This window comes from Scomber japonicus, chromosome 22 (assembly GCF_027409825.1).
Source record: "Scomber japonicus isolate fScoJap1 chromosome 22, fScoJap1.pri, whole genome shotgun sequence".
Lineage (NCBI taxonomy): Eukaryota > Metazoa > Chordata > Actinopteri > Scombriformes > Scombridae > Scomber > Scomber japonicus.
This window is the reverse complement of record NC_070599.1, coordinates 17771826-17790317: the sequence shown is the minus strand read 5'-3', so window position 1 is coordinate 17790317 and position 18492 is coordinate 17771826. Positions and strand designations below refer to the sequence as shown.

General features: G+C 39.1%; 2 protein-coding genes across 2 annotated transcripts in view; one reads left to right on the top strand and one right to left on the bottom strand.

The window, feature by feature from the left end:
- Positions 1-18492, top strand: part of clcn3 (chloride channel 3) — a 248766-nt gene that overhangs the window by 185203 nt on the left and 45071 nt on the right. The gene's annotated exons all lie outside the window — the stretch shown is intronic.
- Positions 1139-11394, bottom strand: shtn2 (shootin 2). The gene is made up of 17 exons (XM_053343553.1): positions 11319-11394; positions 10124-10173; positions 9630-9690; positions 9362-9456; positions 8658-8850; positions 8186-8283; positions 8018-8099; positions 7429-7523; positions 4492-4638; positions 4248-4401; positions 3638-3770; positions 3323-3381; positions 2764-2855; positions 2628-2648; positions 2488-2541; positions 2265-2403; positions 1139-1485 (listed from the first exon to the last, which is right to left on the bottom strand). Exons 1-17 carry the CDS (start codon positions 11350-11352, stop codon positions 1328-1330), a joined length of 1665 nt encoding a protein of 554 aa, XP_053199528.1. The 5' UTR covers positions 11353-11394; the 3' UTR covers positions 1139-1327.

The following is an 18492-nucleotide window of genomic DNA, read 5'->3' as shown; positions in this document are numbered from 1 at the left end:
TCATTAAGAGAGGGAAAAGCAGATCATTTTACTACTTTCTATTTGAATCCAGTCCTTGACTGTATTGATAACACATATTTTTCTCTCGTCAGTGTCCTTGAACACAGCAGTTTCAAAACTTTGTCTATCTTTCTCACACACACACACACACACACACACTGGCTTTCATGTGCATGGACTCAATAACACAGAGGGCACAGCACACATTACTTTATTCCAAAAAAGCTAACACCTCTGTGGAGCAAAACAATAAAAAATGCATGCTAGAGAGTGGAAAGGCAGCCCTTCTAGTAAAAAGAGCTAAATAAAGTAAATATATAATGTGCAACAGTGTGAAGACACTAAAATGGTGTCAGAGTCAAAGGTGAGTAATTTCATCCTTCTTTCAAACGCTTTTAACAAAGGCAGATAGGCAGGTGGATAGATGCCATGGTGTGAGGGTGTGTGTATTCATTTATGCATGCATGCACACATATATACTGTATCTGTGTGGCAGGTGAGAAAACAAAAGGCGACCTTCTGCATTTAAAGATACTTTCAGGGGGGGAAGCGCACAAATGACCTGGGGCTCTTATCTAACAACACCTCTGTGGTCTGGGTGTGAGAGCTTTAATGTGCCTAAATAAATGGCAGCTTCCATCCTTCTGCTGGATCAAGCTTTAAGAGACAGACACCTCGGGAGAGAGGTGGACGAGGGTATTCATATAGTTGCTTTTAATGGCCATTTTCCATCAATTTTTTGTAGCAGAATTGGAAAATCCTGTAACTTGCACTTGAACCAGTTAAACCCAGGCAACCTTAAGAGAATGATATTGGACATTAAACACGGCTGAGGGGGTTTCTTTTCCTTTGACACGCAACAAGTACATGCTATCTGAAGCAGACCTGGGTTAAATGGCATTTCGAAAAAGGAAAAAAATAAATCCTCTTGGCCTGAATGTGGAATTTGATGTTTTTGTAATATAACCCTCCTGTCTGCTGCTCCCAGGAGGACAAATCCAACAGTAAGAACTATTTTCTGACATTATCACTGACAGGCGATCAGTTATTACAACTCAACTCTGTTTTTTTAAGATAAGATTTTATTTTGGGCTTTTTGCCTTTATTTTGGCAGAGAGGCCGACAGGAAACAGGGAGCGAGAGAATGACCTGCAGCCATTTTCAGTACAGAATAAGATCAACCAGCAGTTTTCCAGAAGCAGCAAAGTAATGAGCTAATTCAATATACATTCAAATACAATAATGCATCCATTTGAATTAAAAGCAAATCAAACTCATCACTAGCAACGGCTACTAGAGTGGTGTTAATTTCTTTCTCTGGCAGCTCTCAGTTTTCTTGGCTGACGATCAGCACTGACGCTCTGATGCGGGAGTCCCTCTTCTCCCTGTTCTGTCTCAGTCTACGGAGCACCGGGGCACTGCCACTCTCATCTGCCCAGGGAGCATCTGCCATCGCTGGGGAACACGTCTGACCTGGCTGGGGGTCTATAACCAAGAGATCATCACAAAACAAAGAATACGGGTTGTAATGTCACAGCTGACCACAACTCAGCCACACACATCTATCTATCTATCTATCTATCTACCTATCTCTCTCTCTCTCTCTCTCTCTCTCTCTCTCTCTCTCTCTCTCTCTCTCTCTCTCTCTCTCTCTCTCTCTCTCTCTCCCCCCCTATCTATCTATCTATCTATCTATCTATCTATCTATCTATCTATCTATCTCTTTCTCTCTCTCTCTACCTACCTACCTATCTCTCTCTCTCTCTCTCTCTCTCTATCTATCTATCTATCTCTATATCTATCTATCTATCTATCTATCTATCTATCTATCTATCTATCTATCTAACTGTAAGTGATCTGATACTTTTCAAAGATGGCGACAGTCAAATCAACAAACTCAAGGCATCAAACGGCAGTCCATAAACCAATATGTGATTGAAAGCTAAAGTAACCCTAGCCTTGCTCCATACATACGTCCTGACTTGACTTCTATAAGCCTCTTTTATTATTTACAACTGGAGCTACACTTACTTTACATGAAAGCACACTGGCCCTGGAATTATATAACATACACAACTCTGAGCTGTACTGGAAGCAGTTCTACCCATCTGAATATTATGCTGAATCCACCTGTAGGTTTAAAAGGTTTAACTATCCTTTTAGACATATGATTTACTAATTGAGTGCTTGTGATTTCTGTTATGTTGCACATCTGGCCCCTAACCCTAACCCATGAAATATATGTCACACAGAGGAGAGCATACCTTCTGTTTGTGTTGAGGATGAAGGGGCATCTCCCATGGCTCTCCTCCTCCTCTGCAGCACCATCAGGAGCTCCGCCTCCCCAACGTTTCGGCCTCTCTTAGATGGCACTCTGCGGTGGTTCTGACGTTTCATATTGTTCTGGTGTGTCAGACGGTTAAAGATATATTTCAAAATTAGGTCGCTTAAGTCGTCATTTATCACTTCGGGTTTTGGTTGACTTACCAGCATTCCTTTCAACTCTACGACAGCTGATTTTCTGTTTTCATTCCTCTGGTCCTACAAAGAAAAAAAGTAGGATTCAAAATATAAGAAATGTGTCTTAGGAGCTGAAAAAGGAACAAACAGATATGAGGATTACTGACCTTCCATGAGCTGTCATCATCCTGTAAACTCACCAGAGGAAATTAGACGTTGGTTATCAGAGTTTTTTATCTATTACTTTGGATTCCTACTCGGATCATCATCATCTATGTGTTAAAGAACTAAATCTTTGTCTACCTGTATTCGGTTGGCGGGCCTCAGGATGATGCCTTTCTTTATCCTCTCCATCATCTCATCTATCGCTTTCGCCTTCGTGTTCACCACGGGTACTGACTCTTAAAGATTAAAAACAGATAAAACATAACTTCGTTGTATGTCGGACTCTTTTCTTTGTCTGTTCAGCCATATTGATTATTGTTGCTAATACTGACTGCACCTTTGTACTAAAACCTGAACAAACCACTGCTGCTTAATAAATTACATTTTTCTGAGTCCAAACAGTCTCCAACATTATAAAAGGTTTCATTAACTGATACTTAAAAGAAGATGGGAACTTTTCTTCTTCCTTTCCTCAATGGTAATAAACAGCAATTTTCACTGCAGCAGACAGTATTATGTATAATTTGAGAAAATGTGCCAGATATGCTGCATTTAATATTTAATCTTAAATAGAAATAAATAAGACTGTGTAGAGATATGTAACTCAAGAGAACCCTCTACATATTTTGAGAATAGACATCATAGGTTTTGTGAAATAGTAATGAAATCCATTGAAAGTGAACAAAGTGTGATTCACCGTCTTGATCCGTTTTATTAGCTCTATCTTTCCTCCGGCTCCTCAGGAAATCGAGCGTACTATTCACACAGAAGAGAGAAACAGAGAGAAAGAAAAAGGTCACGGGGGTTAAATCCTCAGATTTCATTCATATATTCACATTTCATTATACAACAGTAAATCAGCACAGAGTCTAACTTGTCCTTCATTCTTCTCTGACTCCTGAAGAACTTATAAAGCTTAAAATGTGTTTAATACTATGTGTTTAACACAATGTGCAACTATGAATAACTGTGTTTCAATGGTAGAAGAAGCTCTGGCTTTAGTGAAATTTACTTTACGACAGTGGCAGGAGGAGGAGGAGGAGGTGGGGGTGGGGGTGGAGGAGGAGGTGGAGCAGGGGTAGATTTATCCTCCTCTGGCTCATCAGCTTTTTCTTCCCTTTTTTGTGAATCTTGTAACTGTTTCACTATAAAGGAAGAGAGTAAAACGTCACATGTATTTGAGTATCACTTTCAACTTTGGCTTTTAGAAACTAATGTTTATAATGTTTTCTGTACAAGTAGGTTTCTGCACTGACATCTTGAAGCCTAGATGCCACAAACTGAGAGACTTGTCATTAAGAATATGCTTTCAGCCTAAATAACTCATGTGAGCAGCAAGTTTAAAACTCGCCTATAAGACATCACATCACATTCGATAAAACTCCATGAGACCATGAGCTGGTGTTTTTGGGATGTTTTTCTCACTGGTTTCCATTCAGGTTTTAGGAGCTAGATGTCAGTCGAGGAGCTTTCATGTGGATGCACTTACATCGGCTTTAATATTTCAGTTGCCATTTTATCAGACACCAACATCCCATCCTTAAATCTCTTCCATTTTAGAGAGAGGTTTAAACAAGTGCTAAGAAATATTTCTAAGAAACACTTTCCCCACTAGCAGCTACCTTCATCCTGGAGTTGTGTGACAGTGCCGTTAGCCTCGGACAGCTGAGTTTCTAAGGCCTTCCTCTCCTCCTCGCTCTTCTTCAGCTGATCTCTCAGGCTCTGCAGCTCATGGAAGTCACTGCTTTCTTCCACAGAGCTCTGACTCTGCTTTCTCTGAATACAGGCATGAAATAAACTGAGATATAACAAGGAATACTGACAGAGCAGAATGGATATCTATAATAATTGTGATCTACACACAACCTGGTCCAGGAAGCAGCTCTGTATATCACCCAGCGCTGTGCTGATATGTGATATTTGTTCCAGGGCTTGCTGCAGCTGCAGATCCGTCTCTGGGCTCTGCACCAGCATCACGCTCGGTCCCTTAGTCACCGTCTGCTGCACCAACATCTGACAAAACAAACCACATCTAGTTTTCACCTTCTGACATCTTCAACACATCTTTATGATTATCTGCTTCTAGTAAAATGGAAAGGAAATACATCAACAACAATAAACCACAATTAGAGGAAAAATAAAGTGAGATCTAAATGGCTGTTTGCTCATTTTCTATCCCCAGGAGGTTGTCACAATGCAGAGAAAATGTTTTCAAACCAGTGTTTGACTGAACAATGACTTAGAAGCCTTGTTAGTGTTACTCATCGGACTTCATTGAAGAACAGAAACAATGGCAACACAATGTTTTAGCTGTGAGAGTGATCACAATTTTCCTCCACATTATGTTAAGTGGCTTTTTTTCTATGTTGTGACAAATCAATACAGCAAAATTACGGTGTAGAGCATATAAATTGCCAGAGTGCTAACTGCTTCCCAATCCAGAGTTCAGGACACAAGATGAATCTGAGGGTTCATGTGGTGATTAATAGGCAAAAAAAAATCTTCTACACACATGTTTTTCCAACTTTTGTACAATTATTCCCTTTCTCTTGTGAATTACTACATTGTTTTGGCTTTTCAAGGGTCAAAAAAATAACTTCCAAAAGACCATGTTAGAAGGAAAACACTTTGTTTCAAGGGAACTCATTAAAGTTGGGAACCAGTGCCTTAAACGTTTATATAAACAGTTGTAGATAAAATCCTTTTTTCTTACTTAAAAAAAATCTTTTGTGTATGTGTTTATATCCAGGACAATGGTCAGGATTTTTAAAATAAGTAGAATCAGTATTACCTGCAGAAAATGTGTCTTATTGCTGCTGAAGCTATCAGCTGCTGGAGCTGCAAACTGCTGCTACATCAGTTTAATTCTTTTTTAGTGCCACTAGTATGGGTGAAATTGCATCAGATTGTTCAGACTTATTCACTGTCCCCTTCTGTACAGCATTACCTAAATTGGTACTGTAGCAACTGGATGATGCATTAAAGAGTTATGACTCTGAAAGCTTATTAGGTCAGGCCAAAAAAATGTAAACTACTACTGTAACTCTTAATATCTGTCCACATGGTAAATGATAATATGTTTTATTATGTTACATGTGGAGCACCTGTGCATAAGTATAGATATTAGTCATCTTCTTCTTTTGCATGTCTAGTATTTGAGAAAGTCTACTTGCAATTTGAGATGCTTTATTTCCTCCTATAGACTGTAATTCAAAAACGCAGTAACTACAAAAATGTCTGGTAGAAAAGTAACAGCAGTCATCACTAATGAGACAAAATGTTCAAGTAAAACAATAACCACAAGTTTATCACCTGCAATGATTGTCCAAATGCTGTTTCCATGGATCACAAACAGACAGATTTTAGAATCATGATTAAAATCCTATAATGTGTCATTTGTGTGTTATTGTGGTTGTTAAAATCTCCTAATGACCAGAAACAACACAGAGGACGTGACTCTTGCTATATTAGGTTCATAAACTACCTGTCTGATAGATCGTATATGTACATGTGTGAGAACAGGTCAGCCATCAGAGAACAAGAAGTGTGGTAAAGGTGCTTTCATTTCTGTGTTTTTACTGTACACACAAACCAAAGCAACACGTTAGCAGCACGTTAGCTGAGCTCTGTATCAGCACACGCAGCACCAGACTGCATGCTGCAAATTACACCGCTCTAATCTCTGGTCTTACTCTTCCCATCAGCAGAGAGCAATTTTCACACAGCAATTAGCACAATGATTTCATACATACAAACACACCGAGCCAACCAAACACCCACACACACACTCACACACAGACGCACAAAAGGGACAAAGACACAAATACACAAAAAAAACCTCTAAATTGTTTCCTGTTTGAGGCCCTGCATCATTATACCACCATGCATCACAGAGAAGAAGTGTGAATGGTTGGTGTTTTCAAAACACATGAAAACAGACAAATAGTAGTGCATACAAGAGGCATTCAGCACAGGGGGGTCTTTTACCATGAATTGAGAGTAAAGGGGCTGAATTGTATGAACAGTTGGGGGTCCTTTTCACAGGTAAGGACCCCTGCAAGGCAACTCATTGTGCGCCTGTCCGGTAAATGGAGGACGCCGCGCACAAAGGCGACAATTGCTATATGCTCAGCAAAACATAAAGGTGTCAGGCAAAGACAGGTTGTGCTTAAAGACCACTATTCTCCTTCGGCGGCAGTGATGACCACTAATTATGGTGAAGGGAGGGGCTAAATGGGAAGAGAAGGGAACAGAGGGATGTTTTTTGAAAGAAAAGGCCTTCATTATAGGAGCAGCTGGGGCAGCGGGAAACTGTAGCGTGTGTGTGTGTGTGTGTGTGTGTGTGTGTGTGTGTGTGTGTGTGTGTGTGTGTGTGTGTGTGTGTGTGTGTGTGTGTGTTTGGGTATGTGGATTTTAAGTGAATTGGTGTTTGTGTACAAGTGTGTGTTGTTACATCTCTGCTTTTGTCTGTCTCAATGTGTCATCAGTGTGAAAACAGAGAATGGAAACCCCTTCTCCTGTCCCGCCACATCAGCTGCTCTCTGACATCGGATGTGTGTGTGTGTGTGCATGTGTGTGTCTGTCCCATCCCTCCCCCAAGTCTGGGTGTCCGTCTGTTTGTTGTAGCTGCCCGAAGGTCATCGCTAACACTCCTGCTCCTTTCCCGTGGCACGACCCGTCACCTTCAGTCTATATAGGTGTGAATGTATGACAAAATGTTTCATGCCGTGCTGAAAACACACAAACACAAACACACACACACACACACACACACACACACACATATGCATGCCACGCTCACACCTGGTGGGCGAAGACTTCAGCGTGTTGCCGGAGGCCCTGCTCCAGCTCCAGCTTCTCAGATATTTCTGTGAACTCCTCTGCGACAAGCTGGGAGACTGTAGACACACAAACAAACACACAGACACACACAGACACACACAGACACGCAAAAGTATTCATTGTGTTTGAAAATGAAATGTTATTGTTACAATGCACTGCTGAGATGATTAATTGCAGTTTTGATCATTTATCACATAAAAATGCCAAATATTGGCTGGTTCAAACCTCTTGGTTAAAAGGATCTTAATGGCATACTTAACTGTAAATTAAAGGGTCATGTCGCCCAATCTACCAAACATTATGCACCTACATTGTTTTGAAGTGGTGGCAGAAATAAAACCAAAACTATATTTGCACGTCTCAATGCCATTTAGATCAAATACAGCGGTTTCTTCAGGAATTAACATTTTGGACTGTTGGTCAGACAAAATGAGACATTGAAACAAGAACAGATATCACCTTTTTTAAATATATTTTTGTGACATTTTTTTAAGTTAAACTATGAATGAGAATAATCATTAGTTGCAGCCCTAATGTCATGCAGACTTACCTCGTTTCATTTTATTCATGGTCTTGCTCTGTTTGCTAATTTTCCTCAATACAACTTCTTTCTCCTCGGCCTCCAGAGCAAGCTGAGGGTAAGAAAATGGTGGTAAGGCTCACTGGTATATCTTCAGTCATACACTCTCATAAACATGGTGGTGTTTGACAGAAGTACCTGCTCTCTGAGTAAGGCCTGCTCTTTGCTCAGAGCCTCCACCTGTTGCTCCAACTGCAGCTTCTCAGTGAGCAGAGTGTCCACTGATGCCTGCAGCTCTGACACACAGAGACAAAGAGGTTCATATTTGAGCTGTAGACATTTACACCAAGCCCTTAATTAAGATTTAAAAAAAGATAAATAACTGAGGGATAATAGGGCTAGGAATGACAGAAAAGTGGAGAATAAATACACAAATTACATGCAATTAGTCAACTTCTTCTAATTGGATGAACTGGTAATATTTAATATATCATGTTAAATATGATTATTTTGGGACACATCATGTAAAACAGCCTTCCTGTTTTAAGGTTATTGTTTCTACATATATTCCTAATTATATATATGTACTTTACAATTAGTCAAAAAAGGGCCTTAGTGTTTTAGTGTCTATTGTAATTTTGACTCGTGTGCAGTGTCTCATTTGTTTAACCTGCGATCTTTGCTTGGCTCTGCAGCAGCAGCGTCTCCTCGTTACTGACCCCGCCTAAACCAACAGCGTCACCGTCAGCTGTGGGGTCAGTCTCGAGGTCAAAGGTCACAGCAGACAGATCTTCGGGCAGCTCATGGATGAGCGGCATCAGCATCTGGCTCCTTCTCTTCAGCACTTTGTTCTCTTTGGTCACCTAGGCAACAGAGGGAGCGATGGTATGTCTGGAGGTCGATGCTGCCGCTGTGGTTTTACTTTCTTTCTTTCTTTCTTTCTTTCTTTTTTTTGTTCTTTAACATGTCAGGATTAGAAAAGATAGAAGAAAAAAGGAAAAGAAAGATATGAAAAGGAGAGGAAAAATGGGACAGTACAAGAAAGAAAAGGAACAATTAAAGGAAAGGAAGGAAAGGAAAGGAAAGGAAAGGAAAGGAAAGGAAAGGAAAGGAAAGGAAAGGAAAGGAAGCAGGAAAGGAAGCAGGAAAGATAGGAAAGGAAAATTAAGACAAGAAAGAACATGACAGAAAAGGAAATGACAAGACAGGAATGGAAACAAACAGAAACAACAAAAGGAAAAATTGGTCAGAAAAGAAAAGAAAGGGCATGAAAGCAAAAGGCAAAGGAACGCTTGAAAAGAAATAAAACATAAAGGAACAAAACAGATAAAGAAAGAAGAAGAAAAGAAAAGGTTTAACAGTTAATGTGCGTACTTGGACAGCCAGCGCCTCAGCACTCTCTCTGCAGGAACGCTCAATCTGGAACTGGATCTCTAACATGTTCATCTCTTTCAGGAGCTGATTGGAGACTGAGAATGAAAGGAGGAGATGGTGTCACTCATGATTATCTCATAAAAATGGAAAACATATGAAAAAAATATACAAAATCAACCTGAAATTTAAACTCAATACGATTCATCTACGTTGCTGGATATGATTTTGCCTCTTTTATATAATCTGAATAAATGAACTGAATTCTCACCTTCCTCCAGTTCAGACAGCTTCTGATTGGCTTCATCTCTCTGATTTTCCAGGATCTCATACTAATAATTACAGTAAACAATAATAAAAAACAAAATCATCCAACAAGTTATGTTTGAATCACATTTTATTCTCACTAACAAAACCTGCATTTATCCTTGTTAATGTAATCAAGTAGCTTTTGTTGCACATTCTTGTATTTTCTCTCCTTTTCCCCTCACTACTACTTTCATTTAAAACAGTGAAACATTAATGATCGATTGGCAGAGATCAGAAGAGAAATATTTATTATTATTATTATTAGCAGTAGTAGCAGTAGTATTATCATTTATGCCTTTGAGCAAAGGGAGCCAGGCCAAATTGTATGACTAATGTGAAGAAATGTTACTGTCAGCAGGATAAAAGTTCATCGAGCAGGAGGTTTCCACCCATGCTGATCGTCTCCTAGAAAGTGACACTCATCAACCACTAATTTGCCATCACTAACAGTGGTACCTGAATGTCTTCCTCATCTTCAGAGGATAAACCGCTCTCGCCGTCAACCTCTGTAGGGGAAACAGAAGTCATTTTATCCTCAAACAACAGACAGGTTCTCAAACGGGCTGCGGCAACACAAAACAGAGAACTGGCTCAGTGGGAGACGCACATCCTGTTAGTGTGACTGCAAGAGGAACTTCATGAAGGAGGTCAATGGTAAAATACAAGAAGTGAAATCAAAGGAGGGTCCCCTATAAAAAAGTTTCACTCTCTGTCTCTATTAGGGAAACAAATAGCTGCATAATCCTTGTATGGTACGGTCAAATAGACCCGTTTTTATGTTTTAAGAAGGGTAAAAAAATTATACAAGCAACACAAACAAATAAATAGAGAGAAAGAGTGTAGTGGGTTTGTATTTGTGTGGTTCGGTCCTTAAGCAAATATTTGAAGGAGATAAGAGCCATGAAAGTGTGACTCTTCATATCCAATAATGAAACTTCAATAAAGTGGTATTAGTATATTATTACATTATTGGCTCCAGTTATTACATTTGTAAAGGATTTTTTTAACCAGATCAGGACTTTTATTACATTATTGGCAAGTTATTATGTTATTGGCTTATTACATTAAAAAATTGGCAAAGTTAAGTAAGTGGCTGACACCAAGTTACCAGCTGCTACAAGGGTATTTCATATCTTTAAGTGATTTTTATGTCATGAATCAAAAGAAGATCCACTGTTAAAAATACAAACTCTGCCTCTATGAAATGAACAGCTGCACAGTGTTGAAGCATTTTATGGTTAATGTTGATGTTATGGACAATTCACTCATCACTTTAAACACTGCCTCTTGCCTCTTAGTCACTCTAAGATTTTATCCAAGTTGTAATGCATCATATGTTGTATTGTTGCACATTATTATTATGCATGATGTGTGTCGTATAATATGCCTTTCCCAAAGACGAATTTTCATTTTATGTAAATTTAATGGGCAATAAAGTCTGAATCTAAATCTGACTCATTAAAAGTTACATTTTTATTTATTTATTTTTTGATATACTGAATCCCTAAACCTAAAACCACTTATATCTTACCCTGCTCTGAAAGCAAGTCCCCAGTTATTTAAATATGATTTATTTGGATACTGAGAAATCTTATTGAAACTGCAATACTCATTATGTGACAAAAAATATATCGACATTATCAACTCTTACCTGCAGCTGCAGGGTCCTCATCTTCGAACCACATCTTGCTGTCGGCACAGTTTGGAAGTTTTTAGCTCCTCTAAAAATGTACTGCTTTCTGTCTGAGCACTACAGACCATAGTTTCTGTTTAAACCCTTCCCCACTGTGAGTTTAAAAAGAGGAACCTCCTCACATTAGTAAGAAGAACATTTTCATCATCAAAGTTTAATGTGTTTTTTTTTTTGACTGATAAAAGGCATGTTACACTTAAATATTTATAGTAATCGTTCTTGATAAAGGAGAAATTAGGATGAATTTAGCTTTTTAATGTCACGTATGAGTTAGAGGAAGAGGTGTTTGAACTTTTCCCCTCTTTTCATGCAGTGAGAAGTGGGAAATGCAGCCTCTGTCCATGCATGTAGTCTTAAAAGGACGACACTGTCTCTCTACTGTAAGATCAATGTCACTCACGCAGCCGGGGCAAAAGCAAAGCTGCTTTTTTATTGCTCTATTAGCATCTTTGCTCGGAGTTCATGACCTCTGGAACATCAGACCTGCCATGAGAACCAGATTCTGGGAGATAATTCAGGATACGACGAACGTGGGTGGCTGTGATGATGTTGATGTCAGACATTGCTCCACTGAAGCCTGAAAATGTCCAATACTTGACTCCTGCTTTATTTATTCACCTGCCCACTTAATAAGAAGTTGGACCATATAGATAAAATTCAGTAGGCAAAAACGACCTATAAGTAAGTTTAAGTTTAAGATCTCTAGCAGTCGTAGTAATTATGACCCAGAGGAGAGTTCAGATGAGATGAGGAGATGTGTGTTGGGTGGATAGCTAGATAGACAGATGGGTTCCTTCCAACCTCCAACTGCAAGATGGGTTATTTAAAAAAAAAAAAAAAAAAAAAAAAAACATAATAATGATTATCACGGTGCTTACCGTTGCCATGACGACGAAGGTTGCCCACCTTTACGGTGGTAGAAACCACAAAAGCTCGATCAGGGTTATGTGGAGTACAGAATTTAGCTTTGAGTGTTTGATTTGGCTTGCTTGGAGCTCTAGGTTAAAAACATTATTATAAAGGATAAGGTCTGCATTATTCTACAATATTTTTACATTTTTCAAATCCAATAAAAAACAACAAAACGAGTCTCTCGCTCTCTCCAACTTTACAGCTTTCTTACCCTGTCTGTTGCCCTCAGCCGTGACTCTGTCGGTTCCTATAGAACATTAAAATGCATCAAATATTTATGCCTTCATGTGTTTGGCCTCATAGTTTCCTGTGCGCTGTACTTTTTTAGCATATAATACCCAAGAAGGAATAACTTGTGCATTTGCTGGGGACTACTTCCAACTGTAGATTTATACACATTTGATGCTCCAGTGAATATTTATGGCAGCAAAGCTCAACAAGTCCCACAAATTAAACAACCAAATGCGAGCACAGTCCCAGATGTAGCACACACACATTGACACTTTCAGTACTTTCATCTGGCCGGCATATCTTGTGGAATTATGGCATTTGGGCGCTCCGCTCCTGTTTCTCAGATGCTGTAAGTCTACCAAGAAAAAACAGATAAACCAGGACTGGCCCACATCCCACATACACATATCTGAGTGGACTGCATCTTTACCACAGAAAAAGACATTTGATTTGGGATGTTTGGGCCATGTTTTACATATCACATCCATTTTTTCCAGGCCTGAAGAAGACCCGCAGTGCCTGAAGTGACCCACTTCCGTATGCTATCTGGATTTGACTGTTGATTTGAATGTTTTAGTTACTGTTGAAAAATAACGATGCTTTATGATTTGGTGATGATCTGGTTAGATTTAGGCTAAAAAAACCTCACTTGATTAGAGTTAGGATTAGGGTCAGGGGTTAGGGTTAGGTACTTCTTCCATAATGGTAGGTAAGTGGCCTTTGTCGCCATGGCTACTATAATAACCACAGGATTAAGGTTATGAGGATCATAGATTTTGAAAAACTTTCCTGACAAGCAAATGTTTATTAGCAACAGTTGCACCTTGTTATAATATCCAGGATCAAAATAAGGATGTTTTTAGCTGAACAATATTAACTGTTATTATTATTTTTGTTAATGGAACAGCGTCGAACACTGCTGCAATGTTTTGGCCGGTCTCCACAGACATGAAATAAATGGAACCAGCAGCCCTCCACTCAGCGCTTCAAGTTGCCATTATTAAATTCAGAAATGATTTTTTAACATTCACATTTTGCACTGAAACATGCCCACCATTAAGGCCACCATTAAACACGTGTTTAATGGTGGCCTCGGATAACTAACCTTTTAAATTCCAAAAGATATTGGCTGTCAGACCGCTTTATTTTCCACACAAACACGGGATGAAAACTACTTTAATTCCCTCATTTAAAAAAAAAAAAAAAAAAAAATCAGGGGTGCTAATATTCAACTGTTGAAAAGACCTCATTCACTTTTTTTTCTTCTTCTTTTAAATCATCTTCAACATTTACATGGATGGTCGGTACAGCTCAAAGATAAAAACTGCTGTGATTCATGGTAGTGACGTCCTTGTGATTTAATGAGTCTTTTCTCTCTCAGTGTGTTGCTCTCTTTACAGGCACCACCTGAGCACCACCAGCCTGTCACCCTGACCTTTACTAATGATTCTTCACCATGTTAATAAAGGTGAAATTGTCACTTAACATTAGCCGTTGTCTGGTGTTCCTTGCAGTGGGCGACATTGTCAAAAACGTGGTGCTCATTAAAACTGGGTCTTTAAATTCTGGTTAAATAGAGACAGATAAGAAGGCAGGAAGGATGTTTTTTATTATTTGTTTTATTGAACAGCACAAAGATTATAAAAGGATGGCTTTGAATCAGTTTTCAGCTTTGGCTTTTATTGGCACTCTTTTTATTTCACATAGAGAAGACTTTCTTTTCATCTGTCTGGCCATTTAAAAAAGCATACTATATAATAAACTGTATGTATATGAGAGAAAATAGTGATTCAATGAAATGTATTTTAACTTTAATCAAACATAAACAGTCTGTGAATACCATTATAATTACAATATCCTCTTTTAATACAGTCATATTCTTCTGTAAATAGTAAGATGACCTTTAGAAACAGTAATTGGTTATAGCTGACACTGAAGGCACTGAGGTCATGTTGAATGAATGTTGAGTTTTAACATCTTGGTGGGAGCTCCTAACCTATAATCCTAATGATAATGTAGCACCTGGAGGATAATTTATAGGTTCTGACACAATATATACTATTTGGACTACTGTTGCCAACAACAACAGATTCCCACCAGCATTTCTTTTCAACAGTGATCAGGCAATTAAATATGACAAATTAAATAATAGATACTAGATAATAGATAGAGACACATTTTTTTTTGCTGTCGAAATAAAGTAGAATCCTGGGAGGGGGGGGCTCTTACATGACCTCAGTATTTCCAAAATCCTGAATACGGCCCTGATCCTTGCTTGAAGATTGGTCTGTGTTTTCAGTTTCAAATTTTATATTATATATTTTTACAAATTTATATTTTTATCTCCTTAGACTGAGCATTAAACATTATCTTCTTCCCTATGTGTATCGCCCTGTTATAACGTGCAGTCACCATGAATTCGTACTGTAGAAATAATCGTATTAGCTCTCAGCTGTTGCTTCATAGCCTACATGTTCTGTGGCCTGTTGAAAAGCGTAACTGAGCTGAAGAAATATATTAGCTTCAACATTCAGTGTTTTGAAGCATTTCTTCCAAATAGATCTCACACAAACTGGAAATGACTTTCTCTTGGTGCAGCTATGTACCAGCCAACAGGAAGGGACTGATAATACATAGCAGGTGTTACACTGACCCATCAGATTCTGTGACCTGCGGTATCGGGAGCTAGAGGTATCCAATCATTAACTGATGTCTCATATCAATAACACAATTTAAAATACTTCATTCATAGATCCTTCAGTTAAAGTATGTAATTTACTGAAAGTACTAAAGTTAAAGTACTAATTTTGGCTGTGTCTATATTTAAATGTTACTCTTAATGATGTACTTTGTCTAGATTTATGTAAGCAAAGGCTCTGAGTACTTCCTCCAACACTGCGGGTCACAGAGTCTGATGGGTCACTAAACACAATGTAACAGCTGAACAGCGTATGAATAACATGTCTACATCATGTATCAGTCATGTGATGGAGTATACTAACATGACTAACATGACTTACGTCTTACGTGGAGACCTGCTGCCTGTGAATGTTACTGACTTGACACTTTGGGGGTGGGGGGGATGGGGGGGGGTGGCACCATGCTCTGAAACAGGGAAAAAGAGGAGGTACTTTCAGTTCTGGTCAATGTTGGAGGTGATCTCTGATATACATGTGGAGAAGTTGAGGGGAATGAGGGTCAGCTACTGAAGTTATGATGAGGACTCGGCAGTGGGCGTCCCGGTCCTTCAGGAAGGTGGGAGAGAAAAAAAAACAAATTATTATACATAAAGAAATGATTAAGTATATGATTTACTGCAGATTGCAACTAAGGTCATGTTATCATTATATCCTTTATCTCAGTTATATCAGCTTTTTAATTGGGGAATACCTCCAACTCCAGGAGTGATGTCCAAATAATCACTTTGCAGCATTTAGATGTGACTCTGTGGTGCATCCAGAGCCTTTAAACTCATCACAACTGTCCTGTTTGTGTTCAGACAGGAAGACACACATTCATCAGATAGATATAGATACAAAATAGCGACCTTTTTTTGTCTTTTTTTCTCCCTTTTCTCCTTTTTCTCCTTTTCTTCTCTTTTCCCTTTTCTTATCACTATTCTTCCTAAATGGACACTGGACTTCGGTACCTCCTCAGTATATCTGCCAGTGTGTGTTGCATAATGTTTTGATGCCGACTGTTAAGTTTAGATGCAAATTGAGCAAGGCCAAGCAAAGCTAATTGACCTGTAGTTGAACCGCCATGTTTCTACAGTAGCCCAGAAGGGACAAACAATTTGCATTTTTCACAAGTTTCAAGGCCACCGCACTTAAAAAACACCTCAAGATGCCACTAAATCCTACAAACTGATCATTTAAAGGTGTATGAATCATCTTAAATCATTATTATTTTAATGTGAATTGTCTTTTGCAGTCATTAAGAATATTCATTTATATTTACTTCTTTAGAGTTCAAGCCTCCTACTTTATCTACAGTTATTATTTCCGTTATGATTGGCTCGAGCGCCAAACATGCTTTTCATCCTGAAATCCTCGAGCCTGGCAACCCCCCTCCCTCATCTGCATCCACACAGCGCTACTTTACTCTCTGTTTTTAGAAGCAGAGGTTTTATGACACTGAAAGAGCTGATTTACTGTGTGACACCGCGGCAGCATCTGGTTGTTTAATACTCGGAGCAGAATTGGACTGAAGTGACAGATCACTGGGTTTTAATGCCACTGATCTGATGTGTTTTTAAGCACATGACTAACAGGGGAAGGTTGTGATTATCTGTGTGTGAAATGAGCAAAAATCTCAATAAAAGAGTAAGATTATGAGCAAGAGACACACACAAACGCACACTCACCTGCTTCAGCTCTGGCCTACTCAGCACTAATGACTGTGTGATTGGATTATCCAGGCTTTTAGCTGTGCCACAGCTGCAGCTGACAGAGAAGCTAACCTGCAAAGGTCAAGCCGGGGTCAATAAGAGGTTGGCAGGGTCGTGACCCTTGCATAAGACGGAACCTGGGGCAGGACAGGACAACAGAGGAGGAAAGGGACTGAAAGGTGGATTTTAAGAGACGAGTGGTAAACAGAGGGATGGGGTTTTTTTTCCCGCAGAGTCGTGACAGACGGATTCGACGGAATCCATGTTTGTGGGAAGTCGGAGAGGAAGACGCTAAAAGCAGACGAAAGAGGAGGGGTAGAGTGTGTTTGTAGGGGGGAGACGGGATGCGTTTTGACACAAGAGCCTCGCAGACACTGCTGGCCTCCTGGTGACTCCAGTGTATGCTGGAAATACAAACAAACAGGGCCGCTGCCGCCGCCGCCGGCTCCATCCACTTTAAAGTGAGACTCCTTTCCCCTCACACTTCCTCCCTCTCCATCATAAAAGCCGACTCTGAGCCATTATGTTTTGTCTAAACAAACACCAACACTTATTTATGTTTGCCTCAAAACAGAAGGATATCATTTCCCATGACCCCAAACTATCCTTTAACCATCTGGCAGGGACCAACGGGGATTTTTATAAGCGCTTTATGGGATATTTAATATGCGGCCATGTTTACCACTTGATATTATATCACCATGTAGTCACAGATTCAAAGTCCATTTACTGGTATGTGAGTTATTTCATGAATCACATCATTGTAGGAGACACATAAATATTTGAGGCTACAGGTGTAAATGAATTAGTCCAGCTGGATGTGACTGTCATCGCTGAGAATAGCAGCCTGTGAGTCAATCCCCTGTGGGGGATTTGTCTCTGCATTAGTTCAGACCAGAGGATGATGACCGATTCTATTAGAGTGAGTAAATGACAATATTCTGCTGTGATTAGTTGCCGCCACGCACATTACACACAAACACAGATAGTTTCACACACTGATCTGCAGAACTGAGGAAGTGAATTCTCAGATCTGAGGCTATTTATTGAGCTGCACACTTCACAGACTCACAAATCAGACATGACTGTAATCATTTTAAATCTGTCAGTTTCTCAAGAGCATGCAGTCATGATCGATATTTTGAATCAAATGTCCAACTTTTTCTTCATTTTCCACCCCTACGTATCCTGTTTGGTGTTAATGTATTGTGCATTATTCTCATATGGTTTTACTTATTTATTTTAGGGCTCGATACTTTTTGACAGAAAGACTCTCAGCCTCTTTTTGATCAGAATATTTCTAACATGAATCTTACTTTTGAATAATTAAACACCAGGATAACTTCATGGTGCTGGACAGTCGTTGGTCAGCTATGATCATGTCTTTCTTTTTTTTCACATTTCTTTTCATCTTTCTTTTATGTTTTTAGATTAATTTTATGTGCAAATTCTTTTTTTATGTGCTTCTTTTATGTTTTTAGATTAATTTTATGTGCAAATTTTTTTTCCATGTGCTTCTTTTGTGTGTTTTTAAATTTGCAAAGCTGCCTGTCATGAATGGTCCCTGCAGGAATGAATCAAGTATTTTGAATTTGGTTA

Excerpts from the sequence above, each read along its gene's own strand:
- shtn2 (XM_053343553.1), bottom strand. The coding sequence starts at position 11,352 with ATGTGGTTCGAAGATGAGGACCCTGCAGCTGCAG. Across the intron at positions 10,174-11,318 it reads TGAGGACCCTGCAGCTGCAG|AGGTTGACGGCGAGAGCGGT; the intron begins GTAAGAGTTGAT and ends TTTCCCCTACAG. Across the intron at positions 8,100-8,185 it reads AGGCCTTACTCAGAGAGCAG|CTTGCTCTGGAGGCCGAGGA; the intron begins GTACTTCTGTCA and ends TCTTACCCTCAG.